The sequence below is a fragment of the Bemisia tabaci genome, chromosome 8, assembly GCF_918797505.1.
Source record: "Bemisia tabaci chromosome 8, PGI_BMITA_v3".
NCBI lineage: Eukaryota > Metazoa > Arthropoda > Insecta > Hemiptera > Aleyrodidae > Bemisia > Bemisia tabaci.
Window position 1 is genome coordinate 15,435,388 of NC_092800.1, and position 19,878 is coordinate 15,455,265.

Below are 19,878 nucleotides of genomic sequence, written 5' to 3' on the forward strand. Positions count from 1 at the left end.
TCTTAGTAGAGCATTCCTTATTCTGCGGTAGATATTATTCAGCTTGGGGAATGGATACCCAAAATTTTAGGAAAGGCCGAAGTCAGTGCATGAAAATTCAGCTCCAAAGCGGCTATTGGCCACAAGGCACTAAATGAGATAGTTAAACAAACAAAAAAATAAACAAATGATAAATAAATAAATGAATGGACAAACTATTTTGGAAGCATATAATAAAACAGAAAATCAAACAAACAAAAATGTTTATTTTATGAAATGTCATTTTATACATGAGTCAGATTATATTTCGGACTTCAGTACACTCAATTACTATTTTTGGTTGTATCATAGGAGGCTAATGTTTCCTTTACGTTGAAAATATTTGTATATCCGCGCATAATAGTTTCCTTGAATTTATAGGACCGTGTGAATGTACAGCATCTCGATTTACTTTTGATGATCATTTGTCTTCTTTGAAGTTGAAGGCGTTCATATGTTTGCTTATTATTTGTGATGATCTGGTATCTTGGGTCAGAAATTTCGGTTGCATCCGATATAGACTAAAAATTGACTATAAAAAGTAATAAATTGAGATTATTCTAATTTGTATTACTTGGCCTTATCTCGTTTTCGACGCAACTTCAGAGATTTTCCATAATTTTACATACCTGGTTGTTTTAATTGTCATTATACATATATTGGACAAATTTTACGATTTAGTCTGAGTATAGAAAGAAAACTCACAATTTAAATTATAGGAACCAGATCAGCGGATAGGTACACAGTGTGGTGACAATGCCAAAACGCAGCTCCATACCCTGGATCTCAAAACGCTGATTTTTTTAAAAAAGTTAGATAGTGACGTAATTTACGACGATCAGCAACCAGGCTATTTACTTCTCTTTAAAAATATCAATATTCTAACATTCGATTGATTGAGATACAACTTTCAGCCATCTCAGTCAACAAGTTTTCGCATTGTAAAACTTTTCTTCGGCAAAATAAAGGGGGATTTTCATAAAAAAGAGGGCATTTTCTTGTTTACTTATCAATAAGTATTATATTTCAAACGCATATTCCGATTTTTATGCACTCTTTTGTAACCTCTGTGGTTAAGTTTGTGTTTACACAAACAAAAAGATGCGATGAATAATTTTAACTTAAGCTAGGAAACTTGGTTGTACTTCTTCTGGGGACACCTAAGTCAATACTTAATTATGGGATTTTAATAAACCCCTTTACATACTATAAAATAACAATAACAAATGTCATGATAATAATTCTTACTGGCTAATCGTATACTTTTATCACATCAAGTCGTAATTAGTTATTTGATTAAAAAAAATAAAATATCTTTAAAAACTACGAAATTGGAGGGCGTGCGACCAATTTGTAAAAGGGACAGATAAATCGATTTACGTATACTTTGTCATGGTCATCTCTTTACTTCTACCAAAATTTATTTTCACTCCACAAGGAACTGATCGGCAACTATAAAAGCAGCCACTTTGATATACTTCCCCTGTAGAAATTTTTTTTATAGAGCATCATATACGGAGAGGGCACATTATTTGTAGAATGGGGGTGTTGTTTGGACCTGAAAGATTTAGGCTTGATTGCATGATCTAAAAGAGAACTTAAATTGAATCAATGCGCATACAAAGAGCCAACTCCACGAAAACTTACAGGCTTATGGCGGAGGGTAGGAAGACAAACTTCGTCATTTTTTTGCGATGGACCAGCAGAGAAGGTAAAAATTCAAGCATTCTGCTACATATCTTTGTTTCTGCTTCAAAATTTCACGTTTAACAGGATTTGCGCAGCTAAAATCATTTGGGTTCTTGGTGCTGCGACAGGTATACAGGTACCGGGGTGTCATACGGTGATACACGTATTTCAAGAAATCCGATGCTCTTGCAGTCACAGTGTCGCCTCTGAAGGACAAGGCACGTGTCGCAGAGGGAGAAAAATAAAAAAGGAAGAGGAAGAAGAAAAAGAAGGTTATGATGAAGAATGAGAAAAGAAGCAGAACAGCGAATGAAAGTATGAAGAGGACAGCGCAGATGGGAAAGTAGAGGGGAAAGACAAAGATGCAAAAAAGGAGGGAAGGAGTGAGAATATTTCTCCTCGCCTTTTTCTTTCTCTTCATTCCCATCTTCTTCTTCCTCATTTTCCTCTCCTCATATACTTCAATTCTTCTTTTCGTGCAGACTCCTAAATAAAGGTGGGCTTCATCCCTCAATTCTCGAAAATGACCTTCAATACTATTCTCGGTTTCTTTCCGTCACTGACAGATAATAATCAAAATTGCAACTATAATCCTGGCTGATATTGGCGCCAGTTACAAGAGTAGTAACACCAGACAGAGGTTCGGTTGATGCAACCGCACTTTGGCTGACTCAAACGTACCTCTGACCGGTGCGACTACTCTTATAACTGGCACAAAAATCAGCCAGGAGCATACACTGAAAAAAAAAAACTCCGGCCGTGGGAGCCACAATTACGGGCTATATAGACATACCGTCCGTTCCGGGCTCATAGGCGGAAAATTCCGGCTGCTAGAGCCATAACTTTGGCCTCTGAACCCGGAGCAATCGAAGATACGCCTCCAGCAGCCGGAATTTTCCGCCTTTGAGCCCGGAACGGACGGTATGTCCATGTAGCCCGTAATTGCGGCCCCCAGTGCCGGAGTATTTTTTTTTTTCAATGTAGCAGGATTGTGCGGTTCTTTTTTATCCGTGTTCGTTTCAGCGACAGGTATGCAGGTACCGGGGCGTGATACACGTATTGCAAGAGACCCGACAGCACCACAAGAACTTGCAGTCGCAGCGGCGCTTCTGGCGAACGAGCCGGGTATCGAACCCCCTGGCGCAGCAGAGACTCTGGCAGGACCCGGGCCCGGAGGCGGTGGCGTTGCAGGGGCGGCCCTGGGTGCCGAGGGATCCGCTGACCCGGTTCGGCTTGCAGAAATCGGGCGACTCCTCCGAGTAGATGAGGTCGCCTCGGCCCGGCCCTGGGGATGGTCCCGCGGCAGCGATGAAGTGTCGCCCGTCGTTGCTCGGGATCACCCGGGAGGCCGCCTCGAAGCGCCCCCGCAGCGACCGCCCCACGGCTCGGAAGGCCGGCAGCCGACGCCAGCAGCTACGCACCGTGCACGAGCCGGAGAGACCGTGGCACTTGCATTCCGTTATCATGAGCCTCTTCACAGCCTGCAACAACAACAGAAGAAAACTGACACCTTGGCTGTTCAAATGCTGAAGCATAGATCGGCACCCTCCAAGTAAGTTTTACCCACTGGTATCTTTGGAGACTTAAACGCCAGGATAGGAAAAATAAGCGCTCAAATCATTTCACTTTTACATGGTTTCTTAGCCAGCTTTCTAGAGCACAGCCCATCTTTCCCATTCGTCTATAGTTCCGTTTAACAGAATTGCGTTCAAAATATCATGAGGGGGTCATCTTTTCCGCCGTTCGATCCCTCTGTTGCCTGCTCGCCGCTATGGTCGTCCCACACCCTAGAATGCCTTTGTAGGGAGAGTATGGACAACTCGAAAATTTTGAGGTTAGGTTTGATCAGGTCATGTTGCTCTTGGGGCCCAAAAGGGCTGCCAACCTATAGACTCGAATTATCTAGTGGTACTAATTTTCATAATTCTTACCACCCGTTGTTTCATAACTGATTAAAAATTTATTAAAATATATATATAAAACCTTAATTTCGCATACATTTTCTCAGTTTCAAAGTCTTAATCTTTAAAGATGCTTGTTTACGATGCGACGTCAGCCGTATTCATTAATCGTTCAAATGCATAGGTTGACAGCGGCCTACTTTTCTAGTGATTTTCGTCTTACACGTTGTCGCCCTTTTGGGCCCTAAGAGCTATATAAATCGAGTTGTCCATACTCTTACTGTACCTCCAAGTATCAAGTGGACGTATTTTTGCTGAAGTGCCAGATACACCTGCGAGCTAGACGCGCGTCTTAAGTGGCGAGTGGGCCTTCGGCCTTGTTCGGCAATCTTCGTAGCCAATCAGGCTGCACCTTGCCGCCCAAAGTAGGATCGGATCCTACTTTTCGCGTCTAGCAAGCAGGTGTATCTGGCGCTTAAACGGAACTACGCATGGGTGGGAAAGAAGGGGTGTGCTCGTTAGTTGACGGTGGTAAGAATGAAAGGGAATTACAAGGCATCAGTGACGTCAGCAGCTACGACGGGAGTGACGACACCGCTGAATCATTCACCGACGACGGAAAGAAAGTTCATACTGACTTTTGGATGCTTAAAAATCATAGAATTTGGGTGCGAATTTTTCATAGTATAAGCATTACTAGTTTTACTTGAAATCATTAAAATTTCAATATTTTCAAATTTGATGGTTACACGCTCTTATTTCCATCAATTTCCGATCAAATGGTGACTGGTGCGCTCCATCTATACCATCAAATTTCTGCGGCCTGCAAAAATTTGATGGTAGATGATGTAGCTGTGGGGCTCATCCTTCATCTGATTTCCACACAACCGTCTTTATTTCATGCTTATTTCAATCAACACGCTGTTTTAATTAATTTTACTCATCAATCTAGATAACTCTCGACCGCCATCTTGGTCATCATTTTGATCGGAATTTGACGGAAATTTGAGCGTGTAACCAGGCCAAAACACTGCACGTATGCGCCTTATCCTCCAAGCCCCTCATTCATGAATGTTTTCCTTCCTACGTCCTGACGATGGCAAAAGCTGAAGTGCTTGAACGACTGTAAATTATAAAATAAAATATTGTATTTTTATAAGTCTTGTTTCTGCAAATTCTTTATTTTAGGGGAAAAAATCCATCTCATATTGTGAAGGCCTGAATAGACGCTCAAATTTCCATCAATTTCCGATCAAATGGTGACTGGTGCGCACCATCTACCATCAAAAGTTTGCGGCCTGCAAAAATTTGACCGCCATTTTTGTCATCATTTTGATCGGAAATTGACGGAAATTTGAGCGTGTATCCAGGCCTTAAGAAAATGGGAAATGAAACCTACCAGTCTCCCAGCGTCGTTATTGTGAAGTTTGATTAATGTACTGATGTCACTGAGTTGCTCATAGGGGGTGTCCATGAATATTTTGGACTTGCGGTACCCGTAATTAATGTTGTCGTCACAGCCACCCCACTCCCAGCTACGTTCCCCGAACTCAGCACCCATCCGACTTGCTTCTCCTGTTAAAGAAAAAAGAGGGACAATGTAAGTCACAGCGGAAAATATACTGCCGCCAAAAATAAAGACCTGTTATGTATCCATGATAGATTTTACAATTGAGAAGAAAGAGGCGTTAATACAAGCGTAATCGATTTACAAGTTTTCTTTTGGTGAAAGATCTGACCTACGTCGTTTTCGGTTTTTAAGTGAGGAGTTTGGCGCTTTAGAACATGATGATCTTACTGAACACTGATTTCTCGCTTTTGAGACGATTCTGAAAATGGTCAGATTCTGTAGCTTCAGCAGTTTTCCACCTCATAATGGGTCAATTGGGCCAGTCATTGAATTTCGTGACAGTGGTTTAAGCTTATAGATTAGCAAAAAGCAATACGATTCTTCCAAACGCATGGTTTTTACGTTCAATATTAACGAAGATATCGCCCTTCAAAAAACAAAGCACATATGACGCCATCGACCGCAATATTACATGCCCCATTCCCTTCCCTCTCGGATTCATCAATTATTAGTGATACACACGTTTCCACTGAAAGCGCCAGGTGGAAGAAACCATTATATACGTCATTATGGTGGATGACGTCATGCACTGTGTTTTGAAGGGCAATAGCTTGGTTTATGTTAAACATGGAAACTTGGTGTCAAGAAAAATCTTACTTTTTTTGCTGATTTATAATCAGAAATCATCATAGCACAATTCTGTGACTAGCGCAACTGACCTATTTACACGTAGCTATAAAAGTTAGTTGTGTACTAATTTCAATTATGTTGACCAATGAGCTAATACCTTGAATTCCTCTAAAATCAAAACAAATTGGAAAAAATAGTTTTAAAATATTGTCAAATAACGTAGGTTGATTCTTCGCCACAAAAATTAACCCTTGTTTTAAACGCTTTCATATAAAGTTCATACCAGGTAAAAAAAAAATCACAGTTTTACCTTTGAAAGTTTTGTCACAACTACATTCAATGAGTTCACCGGTTGTGCAGGCTCTCGTCACTGAGTATGTCACTCCGGCAGCTGTAATTGCACTCACAAAGCTTGATTCTCTTGTATCTGTAGGCAAAACAGAAAAGTAGCGATGAAAATGATAGATGTACTCTCCTTAAAAGTTTAAAGAACAAATAAAATCTCTTCAACTCTGTGATTCTCTGGATCTACGAGCACCACAATAGCTGTGAGTTGATTGTGGCGCCTTGACGCAACTATTCGTGTTCCACGGATATGCGTGTTGCGTGTTCAAAATTGAAGGCTCTATCGTTATTCTCACTTCTTCAGAGATGCCCGGACCTCTTCATTAGTAGCAGTCGAATAACCGAGTACCTATCTGGAGAGAATATTACCAATTAGCGATGCGCAGCCAGAGTAGCCACGGTCAATAATTTAATCGGTCATTCTTAAAAATACTTAAGCGCCTGAAATGGAAATCCGAAGAACTTATCAGAAGCCGAATAATCGGAACGTTTTAAATCGTTGATTATATAATATTGAGAATAATTAATTCATCGTTTTAATATTTCAGGGCTTTGAAATTTAGAACGAGTCGATTAAATCGTTTTGTCACTGTTTTTTTAGTGTTATGATTTCTGGCGCTTAAGTCTTTTTTAGAAGAACCGATTCAACTCAGTGATTCTTCTAACCCACGAATACTACACTGCTTCTATGTTGGTCGTAGCGCCTTGATGCAACAATTTGTGTTCCACGGTTGTGCGTGTTGCATTTCCCAAATTGAAGACTTTTCCGATTTTCTCTTCTCTTTAGAAGTGCACGGGAGTCGTCGTCAGTTGTAGTTACTGTTACACTGTCGGAAAGATAGAGATGCAGAGTCTCCAAAATATATTGTACCTGATCAGTCTACAGTGCTAACTAGAGCAGGTGAAAAGGAACGAAGTTGGAACTCAACGAGGTCCATAAACACCGTCATATCCAATAACCAGTAATCAATCTCAACACTCAACCATGCAGCAAACTTTAATCAGATCAGTTGTCCCAATCGATCGAAAGTGAGCGGCCTCACTGCCGCGCTCAGTTGCGTAAACACTCACACTTTGTAAGTAAAAGCAAGTGCAGCGTTGTCAAGCCCTGCTAAACTTGCTGAAGACTTTTAAAAATAAATTGATTGCATATAAAGAACCTGAGACGGTATATCGTCACCTTCCGGCCCAACTATCACAGGTGTCATGCGATGTTTAAACATTTCCGCCACTTTATTTTTTCACAGAAAAATTGTTCAACGAAGCCGTCCGAAAATTTCACTGAATTTTCTTTGCGCTGCCGATAAAATTCAGTGAAATTTTCAAACACATTCAACCAAAAATTTCTCTGTAAAAAAAATGGAGGCGGAATTTTTAAACGTTACATGGTGCTTGCAATACTTTGGCCGGAAGGTAACAATATTTCAATTCCGAGACCTCATTTTAACAATCTAAGCAGTGTAATCGACTGAGGCAAATAATTAATTCGTAGGTCAACGCTGCTCGTCGCCCGATGAGTATTGATGAGCAACTTGTTGAGTATGGAATAAAAACAAATAGCCTTATGATGACTGATGAATATCGGTGTAAGCACTTCGCTGGGCGAGTTTTTATACACTAGGTGAGGATTGCTGAACCAAGTGTTCGACTCTTTGGTCATCAGATATTATTCGACAAATCTGAACGTTGGCTCCCGAAAAAATCTTTACAGTATGTCTTCGTGCTAAAGAAAAACGCCATATGAGCATTTAAACGTTGCCAAATTTCCTCTCAGAAAATATGTATTTTTGAACGAAGTTATGAATATTTTTCCTTAACATTTTCAGAAGCTTCAGATCAAATTACAAACGAAATTCTGTAAAAAAATCTGAAGAAAAATATTAACTTTACCCTAAAATTCGTGCTTTATCAAAAGATATTTAACAACAACCAACGGGTCATATGGCGTTCTTCCGTACACGGAAAAAAAAGTATCACAATTCCAACTATACTCCTGACTGATTTTGGCATCAGATGTATAAGAGTTGTTGCCTCAATCAGAGGGGCTGGTGCACGGAGAAAAAACTTCGTGCGAGGGACCCGAAGTTAAGGTCATATGGATCTCTGAAGTTTCCTGATCACGCATCCGAAAACTTGAGGTCAAGCTGCCGAACTTCGGGTCAGACATCTTGGCATTTCGGTATGTACCGGAGTACTTCAGATGTGTGAACCGAACTTCGGCAGCTGGACCTCAAGTTTTTAGATACGTGATCCGAAAAAGTCAGAGATCCATATGATCTCAACTTCAGGTCTCACGCACAAAGTTTTTTTCTCCGTGTGAGTCTGCTGAAAGGGTGGTTGGTTCAACCATACCTCTGGCTAGTGCAACTACTCTTATATCTGACGCCAAAATTAGCCAGGAGTATACTATCGATTGTGATATTTTTATTTTTTTTTGTTTCAGTGAAGATAACCGTATGGGGTCTCTAAACTATACCGTTTTCGCACTAGTCATTCAGACTATAGGGTTAAAAGCTATTTTCAGTTTCAACGTGACATCAATGCACGTCATATGCGAAGAATATGAATTTTCTGCGTGTACGTGGGGAATATGGAAGTCCTTCGCTTGTCACTAACGACGCTCTGACGATTATGATTTGACGCTAATTGGAGTCGATGATTAGTATGCAGACTAAACATGATTGAACGATGCAGTCGCCTGAAGAAGAGGTGCTCTTGGCGAACAAGTTTGAGTCTCCGCTCCAGTTGCAACCACCCAGTCACATCACCACTCCCAGAGCTTTGTTTCCATCTCTATTAATATATAATCTCTCTCCATTCTTCACTATCTCTTTCCAAGCTCTTAGTCAAAATTTCTCCTTAGAAAATAAAAGGAGGAGGAGGAGGAGAGGAAGAGAAAACAATATGGCCGACTACGAGAAAAAAGAGCCCTATACCCGCAAACAGAACTGGTAAAGGAACGGCCGATTTTCATGATTTTTGCAGCTATCGACAGATGATATATTTTAGATGAGCCCGCCTTATTTAGATTTCTGAAATATGGCCCAGGTTTTAAGTTGTGACTTTTTCCATTTAAACAATGTTTTTGTTCATTTTTTATCACAGTCCGTTTCCTTTTAAAAATCTACTAGGCCAATTTCCATGATTTTTGCAGCTATCGATAAAAAGAGAGTCCCTTGATGAGCATGGTAGGCTTTTGCTGCCGTGCCAAGGAAAAACGCAGTATGAGCCTGTAGACGTTGCCATATTTCCTTCAATGAAAAACGAATTTACAGGGAAAATTGTGAATACCTTTCTTCAAAATTTTCAGACAATTATGTTTGGTATTTAATCTAAAATATTTAAAAATTTCAAGAAAAACTGTATAAAAATTTCTTCAAAGATGCATGTTCTATGACTCGTCTTATGTTTAGTGACATTTGGTAACTCGAATATTCGTACGGCGTTCTTCCTCAGCACGGCAGTTTGAGGGCGCGAAGAGTCCTCCAGTATGGGCTGATTGTTGAAATTGATAGACAAATCACATAGACAAAGAAGACAAATCATATTTGTGGTAGCGGGTGGTTTCAATGGACATAAGAGGTATAGACAAACTAACGGCAACCCACGCGAGACCCGCTAGTTAGTCCACAATTTACCCCCTTAGACTATAAGAATCACCCATTTCAACCAATAGGATCGCTCCATACTTCCTACGTCTTCTTCGTCTATAGCTTCGTCTATCAATTTCAACAATGAGCTCGCTGGTGTTGGACCGCGTAACCCCCAGTAGGATATGGTATGCAGTCGATTAAAGATTCGGAACACAGAGGAAAAAGCTATTGAGTCTCACCCGGACACGGTCACAAACATGGCAGCATGGGTCAAGATCGTGTGACTGGACGGCGCGTCCAGACCGATCCGCAAGAATGCTGCCGGGAGACCTAGCCATAGATCGCCACTCCGCGCCGGCCTACAGGGGGATGCTCAGCCTCAGCCTCGGTGGACAGTCCCGCATCCGCAGAAAGAATAAAAACTGGACATCGCCACACACTGGGTCGAGTCTGTAGGAGTAGTCGGACAAAATTCGGAAACTTTAAACGCTTGTCACTCCGTTCTTACAAAACTTTGCGGTTCTAAAAGTGGTTTCATTGGTTTCCTCGTAAAATTCTCTGCTAAAAACACCCCTTAAAATTTAAAATGCGACAAAATAAACATCAAAATTTGTAGTTTCGGTCACAAATTTTATGTCCGATCTCGCGAATGGACTCGAACCACTGTGCGGCAGTCTATCTATGGCTCGAAATGAGCCCTGACCCGTGCGAAAGCATTCCATCACCGTGGCTCATCCTACCCGACGCTGTCCAACTGACCTCTACATTGCCGGACTAAGATAGAACGTCATGTGAACATTCGAATGATGCCAAATTTCCCCTCGGTTTAATGGTTATTTTTTTTGGAAATTTAGTAGTATTTTTCCTTGAAATTTCCAGACGTTTTAGATTGAATTGCGAATAGAATTTTCTGAAAAATTGGAGGCGAAATAATTGCAAGTCTCCAGGCGAACGCGTATTTTATTTATGGGAATTTGGCAACGGTTGGTGGTTCATATTGCGTTTTTCCTCACCACGGTAGTACATCGGAGACATTTCCTCCTCATTTTTTATCCCCTCCCCGCCCAACCCGTCCGAGTTTTCATCATTAACACATTTTTCACTTTTTTATGCTCTTCTCGCGAGACGAGTCGTTCATTTGCACCGCCTCTGCGTTGTAAAGACGTAATCCCATTTTGGGTCTCCCCCTATTGTCCGTATAATGACATGCGCTCCCGGACTCATGTGAAAAGTGAGTTAGGTGCTTACGTCCGTAGAACGACGGTTTGCGCCGCTAATGTTTTGCCCTTTAATTGAAGTTTTCATGCCTCTTCCGTTCATGCGCTGAGAAACAATTAGAGTCGTTTTTTTCTTGCCGCGCTGACGCGACGCGCGGATGAGGGCGAGAGGCCTCCACTGGTGTTGGCCGATTCTGCGAAGAGAACGAGCGGCTTTGGTGACGCAAGTTCTGGACGGATATGATTCGATAAGTAGGACTCTCTGATAAATGATCGGGAAACGATTGAAATGATTAGCAGTACAGAGTCGAAATGCCAGTTACACAGTTTAATTTTTTACTAATTTCAATTGGTGTTCGTGAAAAATCTAACTGCGCCGCAAAAAAAAAAAAAAAATGTAACCTACACTGAAAAAAAAGATTGGTAGAATTTACCATTCCTTCTAGCTGTATTTCACACAGCGTCAATTTAGAGTCAATTCTGCCAGAGGAAAGGTAAACGTTACTGTATACTGGTACAGGTAACCATTCCTCTTGCAGAATCGACTTGAAGATTGGTAGAAAATTTACCATTCCCTCACACTGTATTTCACACAGCGTGAAATGTTTTTCCAGTGTACATTTTGTGTTAATATCGGAAGTAGAACACAAAGTAACCTGAACGAGCGGCTCATATGTAATGTTAGTTTCTCTTTGAGTTACATAATCAAATCTTTGGATTGAAAATTCTGAACTTTGTTTAAAATCAGGAATAAGCCACTCGTAAGTTGCAAACTTTGCGTAGCACCTAGAGAAAAAAAGAGTACGTAAGTTTAGCAAGGCACATTCCTCTTCCCCAAATGTCTCAGAGTATACCTCACGATTTCGATCGATTTAACCGAAAATTTGATCGATCGACCGAAAAGGAAGTTACTCGAAGTAACCCAATGTAACCATAAACACGGATTATCTTAAATGTGGGTGCCTCACGTACTTTGTAAGTAAAAATAATTATTCCCGGAAAAATTTGAAAATTTTAAATCGAGTATAAGAGCAGTTGCTTGAACAGTAGAGTCGCTACCAGCGGGCTGGTTGTTGAAATTTATAGCGACGGAGAGGTAGACAAAGAAGACGTAGGGAGTCTGGAGCGATCCCATTGGTTGAAATGGGTGGTTCCTACAGACTAAGGGATAAAATGATGGACTAACTTTAGCGTCTTTCGTAGGTTGCCGTTAGTTAGTCTATTACCCCCCTCTTTGTCCATTGCAACCACCTCCTCCCGCCAATGGAGTCCCTCCATACCTTCTTTCGCCCTCTTTGTCTGTAGCTGTGTCTATCAATTTCAACAATCAGCCCGCTGGCATTGCTCCTTGGCGTTTTGCGGACATTGGAAAACTCCAACGATGGAGTCCAACAGCAAATAGAACCCATTGAAGTCCATGGAGGAATTCTGGAACATATACGAACATACGAACATGTGAACATGCGTGTGAGTGAATGTGTGGAGATCGGCGATGTGGAGACTATTTATGCGTGCGTAAATAATCATTAACTTCATTCTTCACCGAACCGAGCAATCCCTTTCAAACGTGGTCTCCCCTTTGTTTATTCTTATTTATTTTCCCCACCGCCCCCCTCCCCTCCGCACGTCTGCGGGGAAATAAAATATGAGGCTATCGGTAATAATGGCAAGAGACGCTCCACTCATGTGACATTCCTCATCTTCGGGATATAATGAGTGATGTAACAACACGATCGCCCCATCAAAATGGACCGAAGCGATGCGACGACCATACCAATGTTGCCAATTTTCATGGATTTCGTAAATTTTAATCGACTCTTTGACAAGTTATAGTCCATGCGTACTTTTTTTGAACAAAAAATGGACTGAAAATTAATAATAATTATTACAACACACTGAAAAAAAACTACAGCCGTGGGAGCCGTAATTGCGAGCTAAATAGGCATACCGTCCGTTCCGGGTCCAGAGGCCGAAAATTCCAGCTGCTGCAGCCGTAACTTCAATTGCTCCGGGTTTAGAGGCCAGAACTATGGCCCCAGCAGCCGGAACGGACGGTATTTCTAAATAGCTCTTAATTAAAAATAGCTCCCACGACCGGAGTTTGTTTTTTTTCAGTGCACAAAATGCATATCGTGCATATAGACAATTTGAACCTGCGTCAAGGTTAACCGTGTTCTCCAAAAATTGTGTTGTCATACGCACATGTGGAAAAACCCCGAAAGTCATTTTTATGCTGGAGTAATCCGTATGGACGTCTTTATGCTGAAAGGAGCTACATGCATAGTGTTTCCGTGCAACTTAAGTCCTTTTAGCATGAATATGTCCATACATAAATGAATGGGCCTGTTGCAAACTTCCGGTTAAGCAAGAAGAAGAGTTCTTCCTTGTAGAAAATGGCTTAAAAATCATGAACGCATCAAGAAAGTCGGAAATACACTCCTAACTTCACAATTTGCGTAGCACCTGTCTGAAGTTAATGCCCGAGAGGTGTCCAATGTTTTACATGTAATATAATACAGCAAAAAGGGCACAAATCAAATGAGATTTTCAATAGTGAGTAGATTTTCGCATGAGAATTAAGGGATTTTCCCGATCTATCACTCATTCTCTGATCCTCTCTGGACAACGGTTTGTTTTTTACGAAAATACACTCTGGCAACGGTGGAGATCTCGTGGAGGGTGGGGGCTGCAGACCCTGAAAGGGAGGGCGCGGGAGAGGGGAGGGTGGCATCTGAGAGGGAGCGTGGAGGGACGGAAAAACACGTCAATGGTCAAAGCTGAGAATTCCTGCGGAACAATTTTATCAGGATTATTCCGTTTTCAACGATATTAACTTGATTTATACCTGGTGGCGGCTTCATTCTCAAGTTGAGCGAGTCGTCGCGAAACAATGTCCTAAACAACATTTTTTTGCCTTTTCTTCGTAGCAGTAGTTCATTGTTTGAGGACGGTGGATTATTGACGTCTGTCTTATGAGCGAGCGAGTGCGCCTGCGCCTGCGATGCGAGCTGCTGTACTTGCAGAAACCGCGTATTTACACTGGTTTTTCATTGCACTTGGGTGGTTTCGTTTGAGTATGGTTTGACGAATGAGGGATGCCGGCGTGCGTGACTTGGGATATGAGCCCTGCCAGGTTGCCGAATTCCAGCCAATGACGCCCTTTTGTTCGTAAGCGCCGGTGAGCTGAGTATTGAAATCGATAGACAAAGCTATAGATAAATATGTGATACAAATATAAAATAGAGCGATCTCATTGGATAAAGTAGATTTTATAGACTAAGGAGGAAAGTGATGGGCAAGCTGTAGGATCTCTTGTGAGTTTTTTTGGTGTTAGCTATAGATAAAGATGTAATACAAAAATGAAATAGAGCGATCTCATTGGATAAAGTAGATTTTATAGACTAAGGAGGAAAGTGATGGGCAAGCTGTAGGATCTCTTGTGAGTTTTTTTAGTGTTAGCTATAGATAAAGATGTAATACAAAGATGAAATAGAGCGATCTCATTGGATAAAGTAGATTTTATAGACTAAGGAGGAAAGTGATGGGCAAGCTGTACATAGGATCTCTTGTGAGTTTTTTTTAGTTAGTCTATTTCTTACCTCCTTTGTGCATTGCAACCGTCAAATGAATTGCTCTTTTTTCTCTTCGTTTTCTTTGTCTATAGCTTTGTCTTCAATACTCAGCCTGCAGGTTAACCCTTAATATCCTCCCCTTTTTGTGTTTCACGGGTATAGCTGTCTCCAGCGAAATTTCTCATCAGAAATCTTAGAAAACTTTAGAAAACTTTAGAAAACCTCTATTTAGCAATTGTCGCTTATTTCCATACGCCTGCGTTTAAGTCTCCAGAGATTTGCATAATAACATTGATGTGATAAACACACATAGGCGGACTTAGTGTACGAACTTAGATGCATATCGTTTTGCCTATGAGTTTGAATAATAAGCCTGCGGAAGTTGGTAAAGTATAAAGGTTGAGTACATCGTAAGCACCATCATATCTCACCAGGACTGGGAACGTATCTCTATTATTCAACAGAAACCTAGTGACCTGACAATGAAAATTGAATAGAGTGGATCCTCTGAATTCCAGAGATACAAACATATGATTAGGCTTCTTGAGGGTCACTCGCTTAAAAATCACAACGAGAATGTCAACAAAGTCTTGAATCTTTTACTCAAGGCAAATTGTGTACTTTATATCATTCATATTTCCCAGCGCGCTAACGCTCTAGTGCAAGGGTCCCTGGATAGCGTTTTCAGGTGGACGAAAATTTGGAGAGTAGCGCTAAACAACCTGAAATCGCAACATCTGATCATTTCAAACAGAAGGGTCGGTCGGAGGCCTGTCTTTCTAGATTTGAAGCCAATCCCTCCCTGCGACTGGGCTAGATATCTCGGAGCAATCCTGGATAGAAAGCTCAGGTGGGGAGAACATATAAAGTCCAAGCTTAAACAACTTAAGGCTAAACGCAAGAGGATGTACTGGTTACTAGGGCGTGGCTCTAAGCTATACCTAGATAACAAAATTCTCCTGTACAAGTGTATTTTAAGGCCCGTTTGGAGTTATGCTTGCATGTTCTGGGGATGCGCCGCAGATACTAACATCAAACGGATCCAGACGTTCCAAAATGTAACTCTGAGACAAATGGTTAATGCCGAATGGTACATCAGAAATTCTGATATCCACAAGGACTTAGGCATTGTGTCAGTGAAGAGTTACATTCGGGAACTGACGGAAAATTATGAACGCCGCTTAGGTTTCCACCCTAATGTCGAGGCAATTTCCCTCCTCGATAACTCCAACATACTCCGTAGACTCAAAAGACGTAAGCCTTTTGATCTCATTTCCGATTATATTGATTGTTAATTCTGTTTATCTTCCATCATAAGGGTTAGTAACTCGCAAGAGTGAATTGAAAGACACTCTCTGTATATACATGGTTTATTGTTAACTTATCTTTTGTATGTACAGTTCTTCTTATGTCTAAGTAAAAATTTACCTAGTTTTAAGTAATTAGGTAATTGTCTTAGCAGTTAGTTGACTTTATCCTTAAGTTTAACTTGTACTCACTTATTCATATTCCTTCACCACCACCTCATTTCATTAGTTGACTAATTCTAAGATATCTATATTTAATCGTAAAGTAACAGTGCTAAATTTGTATGTACAAAGATGTGCTCAATAAATAGTCCAAAAAAAAAAAAAAAAAAAAAATTTCCCAGCGGTTTTTTTTCGTGTGTGACCAATGTGACAGACCAATTTCATCGGCTCAGCACTGAAAGTACCTTTCATGCAAGTTAATTCAAGTTTTCTTGAATTATTACAATTGTGTACTTCCAATACAAAAGTACTCTCCAAAAATTGTTTTATCAGTTCACCTTAACATGCATTCTTCAATTGACACACCATGGCACAATCCAACATGTTGTGTTTGCAGTGATCTTACGATTTTTTACGATGTGTTTTTTCGTCGTTGACTATCAAATTCTCCTGAAGAGAGGTGTAAGAATACCTTATCTAAACATACAAACATCTCGCAAACTATTTCCGTTCTTTCACACGTTTGATTTCAGTTATTACTTATGAACACATACTTTTGCCTTCTTTTTTTACCTAAGTGAGGAGAATATAAAATGGACCGCGTTAAACAGAAAGGAACCAAGCCACATCAGCTATTGCCAAATTTAATCGGGCAAGTTAATTTTTTTCATGAAAACGGTTGAGCGGATTCTCGTGCAAATTTCAGTGAAAATTCTCCATAGTTTGAAGTGAATTCCCTAAAAATTTCAAAAGAATCCGCACAAACGATCTCTCGTGAAAAATTTAATTGCCCAGTTAAATTTGGCAATAGCTGATGTGGCTTGGTTCCTTTCTGTTAAACTCGGTCCAAATAATGTTGTAGAATGACGGGTTTCTAAACTTTTAACAAAAAAGTCTGTCATGCTAAACACGAACCCTGCTTATTTCCTTGATCGGACATTTGTGCAATAATATGGAAAATAAAACATTAAGGAGTGTAAAGAAAAAGAAAAAAAATACTACCCGATGGAAAAAAGCTTAATTGGAAACATTGTTGCCAAATAGTGCTAACATAAGCACTTACCATCATTTAAACCCATAAATATCCACATTTTGTCACGTAATCTGGCAACTTTGGTCGGACGCTCCGAGTAAGTCGAATCCATCACGATAAATTGCGGACAGTGAGACCGGTCGTATTTGTATGTTTCTGTGCTTTATGTAAACGCCTTCATTGCATCGATGATGCAACAAACGTGACAGTTCCACTTACAGATTTTATCACACTCTCGCTGAAACGGATATTTGATAATCGCAGAGTGAACTAAAAAAAAATAAGCGACATCAGGGGTTTCCTGAGATTTTGAATGGTGTTCCTCGCTATAAATGGACCAGATGCCTTTCTAAAAAGATTGAAAAAATCCTAAAATTTCTCCAAATTTTAGTTCTGATTCTACGCGGAGTTTTCATTTTCAGATCAGTAGACTCTAGTTAGATGAATGAAAAGGTTACATAATCATAGCAGCGTCTGCTGGTGTCTAAATTTTTTTGACTCTCCACTCTCAATTTCATCTTTTCCTTCCCTTCACTCCTCAGAATAATCGGAAAAATTCCTGAAAAATGGCCCGAAGTTACAACTTTCATATTACAACGTGGTGTGGCGTCCCGCCATAGTGTCATATGTTTTTAAAACTGGTAGACTACCAAAAATCCTTTCATGCTGAAATGAACAGAAATGAGAGTTAGTAAAGTAAAAATCTCGGATCATTGTCTCGAGAGTTGGCAATAACGGAGATTAAAGTCTGTGGACCTCCGATTTCAAATGTTACATTTCCGTAAGAAAATGAACCACGGTGTTTTAAAAGGCGTGTGTTTCTAGTTTAAACGGGCTTCACAAATTTTCAGACAAAGGGGGCGTTTTCCTCACTTTTCATTTTTAGAGAAAATTGAAAATACAACAGTTCAACGTTTAGAATTCAAAAAACTAAATGGACTATATTTTGCCATTGGGAACTACAATTTCTGGCTCTGCTGTAAAAACCCACTGCTTCCCCTTGCGGGCTGTTTTTCTCACTTTTCATTTTAAGAGAAAATTGAAAATACACCAGTTCAACGTTTAGAATTCAAAAAACTAAATGGACTATATTTTGCCATTGGGAACTACAATCTCTGGCTCTGCTGTAAAAACACCTCTGTCCATAGGGAAACGAATGGTACATACGTTGTTCCTAAACTGAGTCAGAAATTACAGCTTCTAATTGCAAAATGCAGTCCAATTAGTGCACTTACGTCTATGAAAAAACACACTGGATACGTACCTCTTGATAAGACTTTTTTCAAGCTTTTTTTGGCGGTAGTGCAGTTCCACCTCCTGTTACGGAACTGGAACTGACACTCTCGAGTGCCGAGCTGATACCCACGGCTGATTTCTTTCAGGAGTGCTGGTTCCTTTTTGCAAATTTCGCCCATCCGCCCTTTCAGCCGTCTAGTTTTTCTACACAGCTGCATTGGTTCCAGAACAACTTCGCTCCCAGATACCCTGCAATGAAATCAAAACATTAAACCCAAATGTTATTCATTCTCAGGAGTAAAGAGTTAGTCATATGTAATTAATTTTGATCATTTCGCAGGGTGAAGGAAAGAATGGAAACTCCCTAATAAGAAAGTTACAGTCTACATATACATACCGTTCGTTCCGGGCTCAGAGGCTGAAAGCTCCGGGTGCTGGAGTCGAAGCTTCGACTACTTCTGATGTTACACCTGAGACTTCCGGCCTCTGAGCCCGGAACCTGGACGATATGTCTATACAGCCCGTAAGTATGGCTTCCACGACCGAAGTTTTTTCTTCAGTGTGGTAACCACCATCAGGTTCCGCTAAGATACCTATTGCAACTAATTTTCTCAAAGAACTGCTGCAACTGAAACATATTTTTCAGGTGAAAAATATGCAATTATCAAAAGAATGAAAAGGAAAGAAAAGGAAGAAAAGGAATTTGCGTTTAACAGCACCATTTTATATAGTATTCATACAGTAATTTAAGTATATTTCAGTCTGTGTAATTATAAAGTATGCGATCTGATGATCGGAGATAACGTGAAAATCGTCAGCAATATGACTATATGTAAATAAATTTTTCAATATGGTCAAAAAGTGCCGGGTCCACACTTTTGGGAAAGTAAGGCAAAAAAGTTAAAATAAATTAGGATTAAAGATACAGCTCGGGCAAAATTTTTTAGTTTTTTCCTTGTGAATAAATTGTAATAACTTCACTGAAAAAACCTCCGGCCATAGGAGCCGTGCTTACGGGCTGTATGGACATACCGTCCGCGTTTCGGGCGTATAGCACTCGGAATAATCGAAACTATACAGCTCCAGCACCTGGAACTTTCGGCCAATAAACCCAGAACGGACAATATGCCTGTAAAGCCAATAACTTTTTTTCATCGATCATTATTTTACTGTGTTTCAACTAAAAAATTCAATCTAAAATTTGAAATCGCTAAACAACGAAAGCCTCCATATCGGAAGGAAAGTGACTGTTAATGACATAACAGGTTCATTCACAGTTATTTCGATTTCAAGTTCCCGTAATATTTAGTAAGGCACTATAATGTATTTATCTCCAGCGCAGTGGTCCCCTATCAACAGAGTCAAATAAAATACCCATTCCTCTCATCGCATAATATTCCAATAAATCTTCCTTAATTAAGTCTTTCGCTCACTGAATCGGGGAGGGGAAAAATTTTGTGAACAGAAATGTTGTCCACCGGTCCGATGATAAATACTGCCGTGCTAAAAAAAAACGCCGCGTGAACCTTCAGACGTTGCAAAATTTCCTTCGATATAAACAGAATTTACAGAGAAAATTGTGAATATTTTTTCCCAAAATTTTCA

General features: G+C 40.3%; 1 protein-coding gene across 1 annotated transcript in view; it reads right to left on the reverse strand.

Moving 5' to 3' along the window:
* Positions 1-225: 225 nt before the first annotated feature.
* The window catches only part of Wnt6 (Wnt oncogene analog 6), a 57,348-nt gene continuing 37,695 nt past the window's right edge, over positions 226-19,878 (reverse strand). Inside the window, exons 2-5 of the mRNA XM_019062466.2 lie at positions 18,302-18,522; positions 6,119-6,235; positions 5,008-5,183; positions 226-3,188 (exon numbers count right to left, since the gene is read on the reverse strand). Of these exons, the coding sequence (XP_018918011.2) occupies positions 2,727-3,188; positions 5,008-5,183; positions 6,119-6,235; positions 18,302-18,522 (976 nt within the window). The 3' untranslated portion in view covers positions 226-2,726. The remainder of the gene's footprint in view (positions 3,189-5,007; positions 5,184-6,118; positions 6,236-18,301; positions 18,523-19,878) is intronic.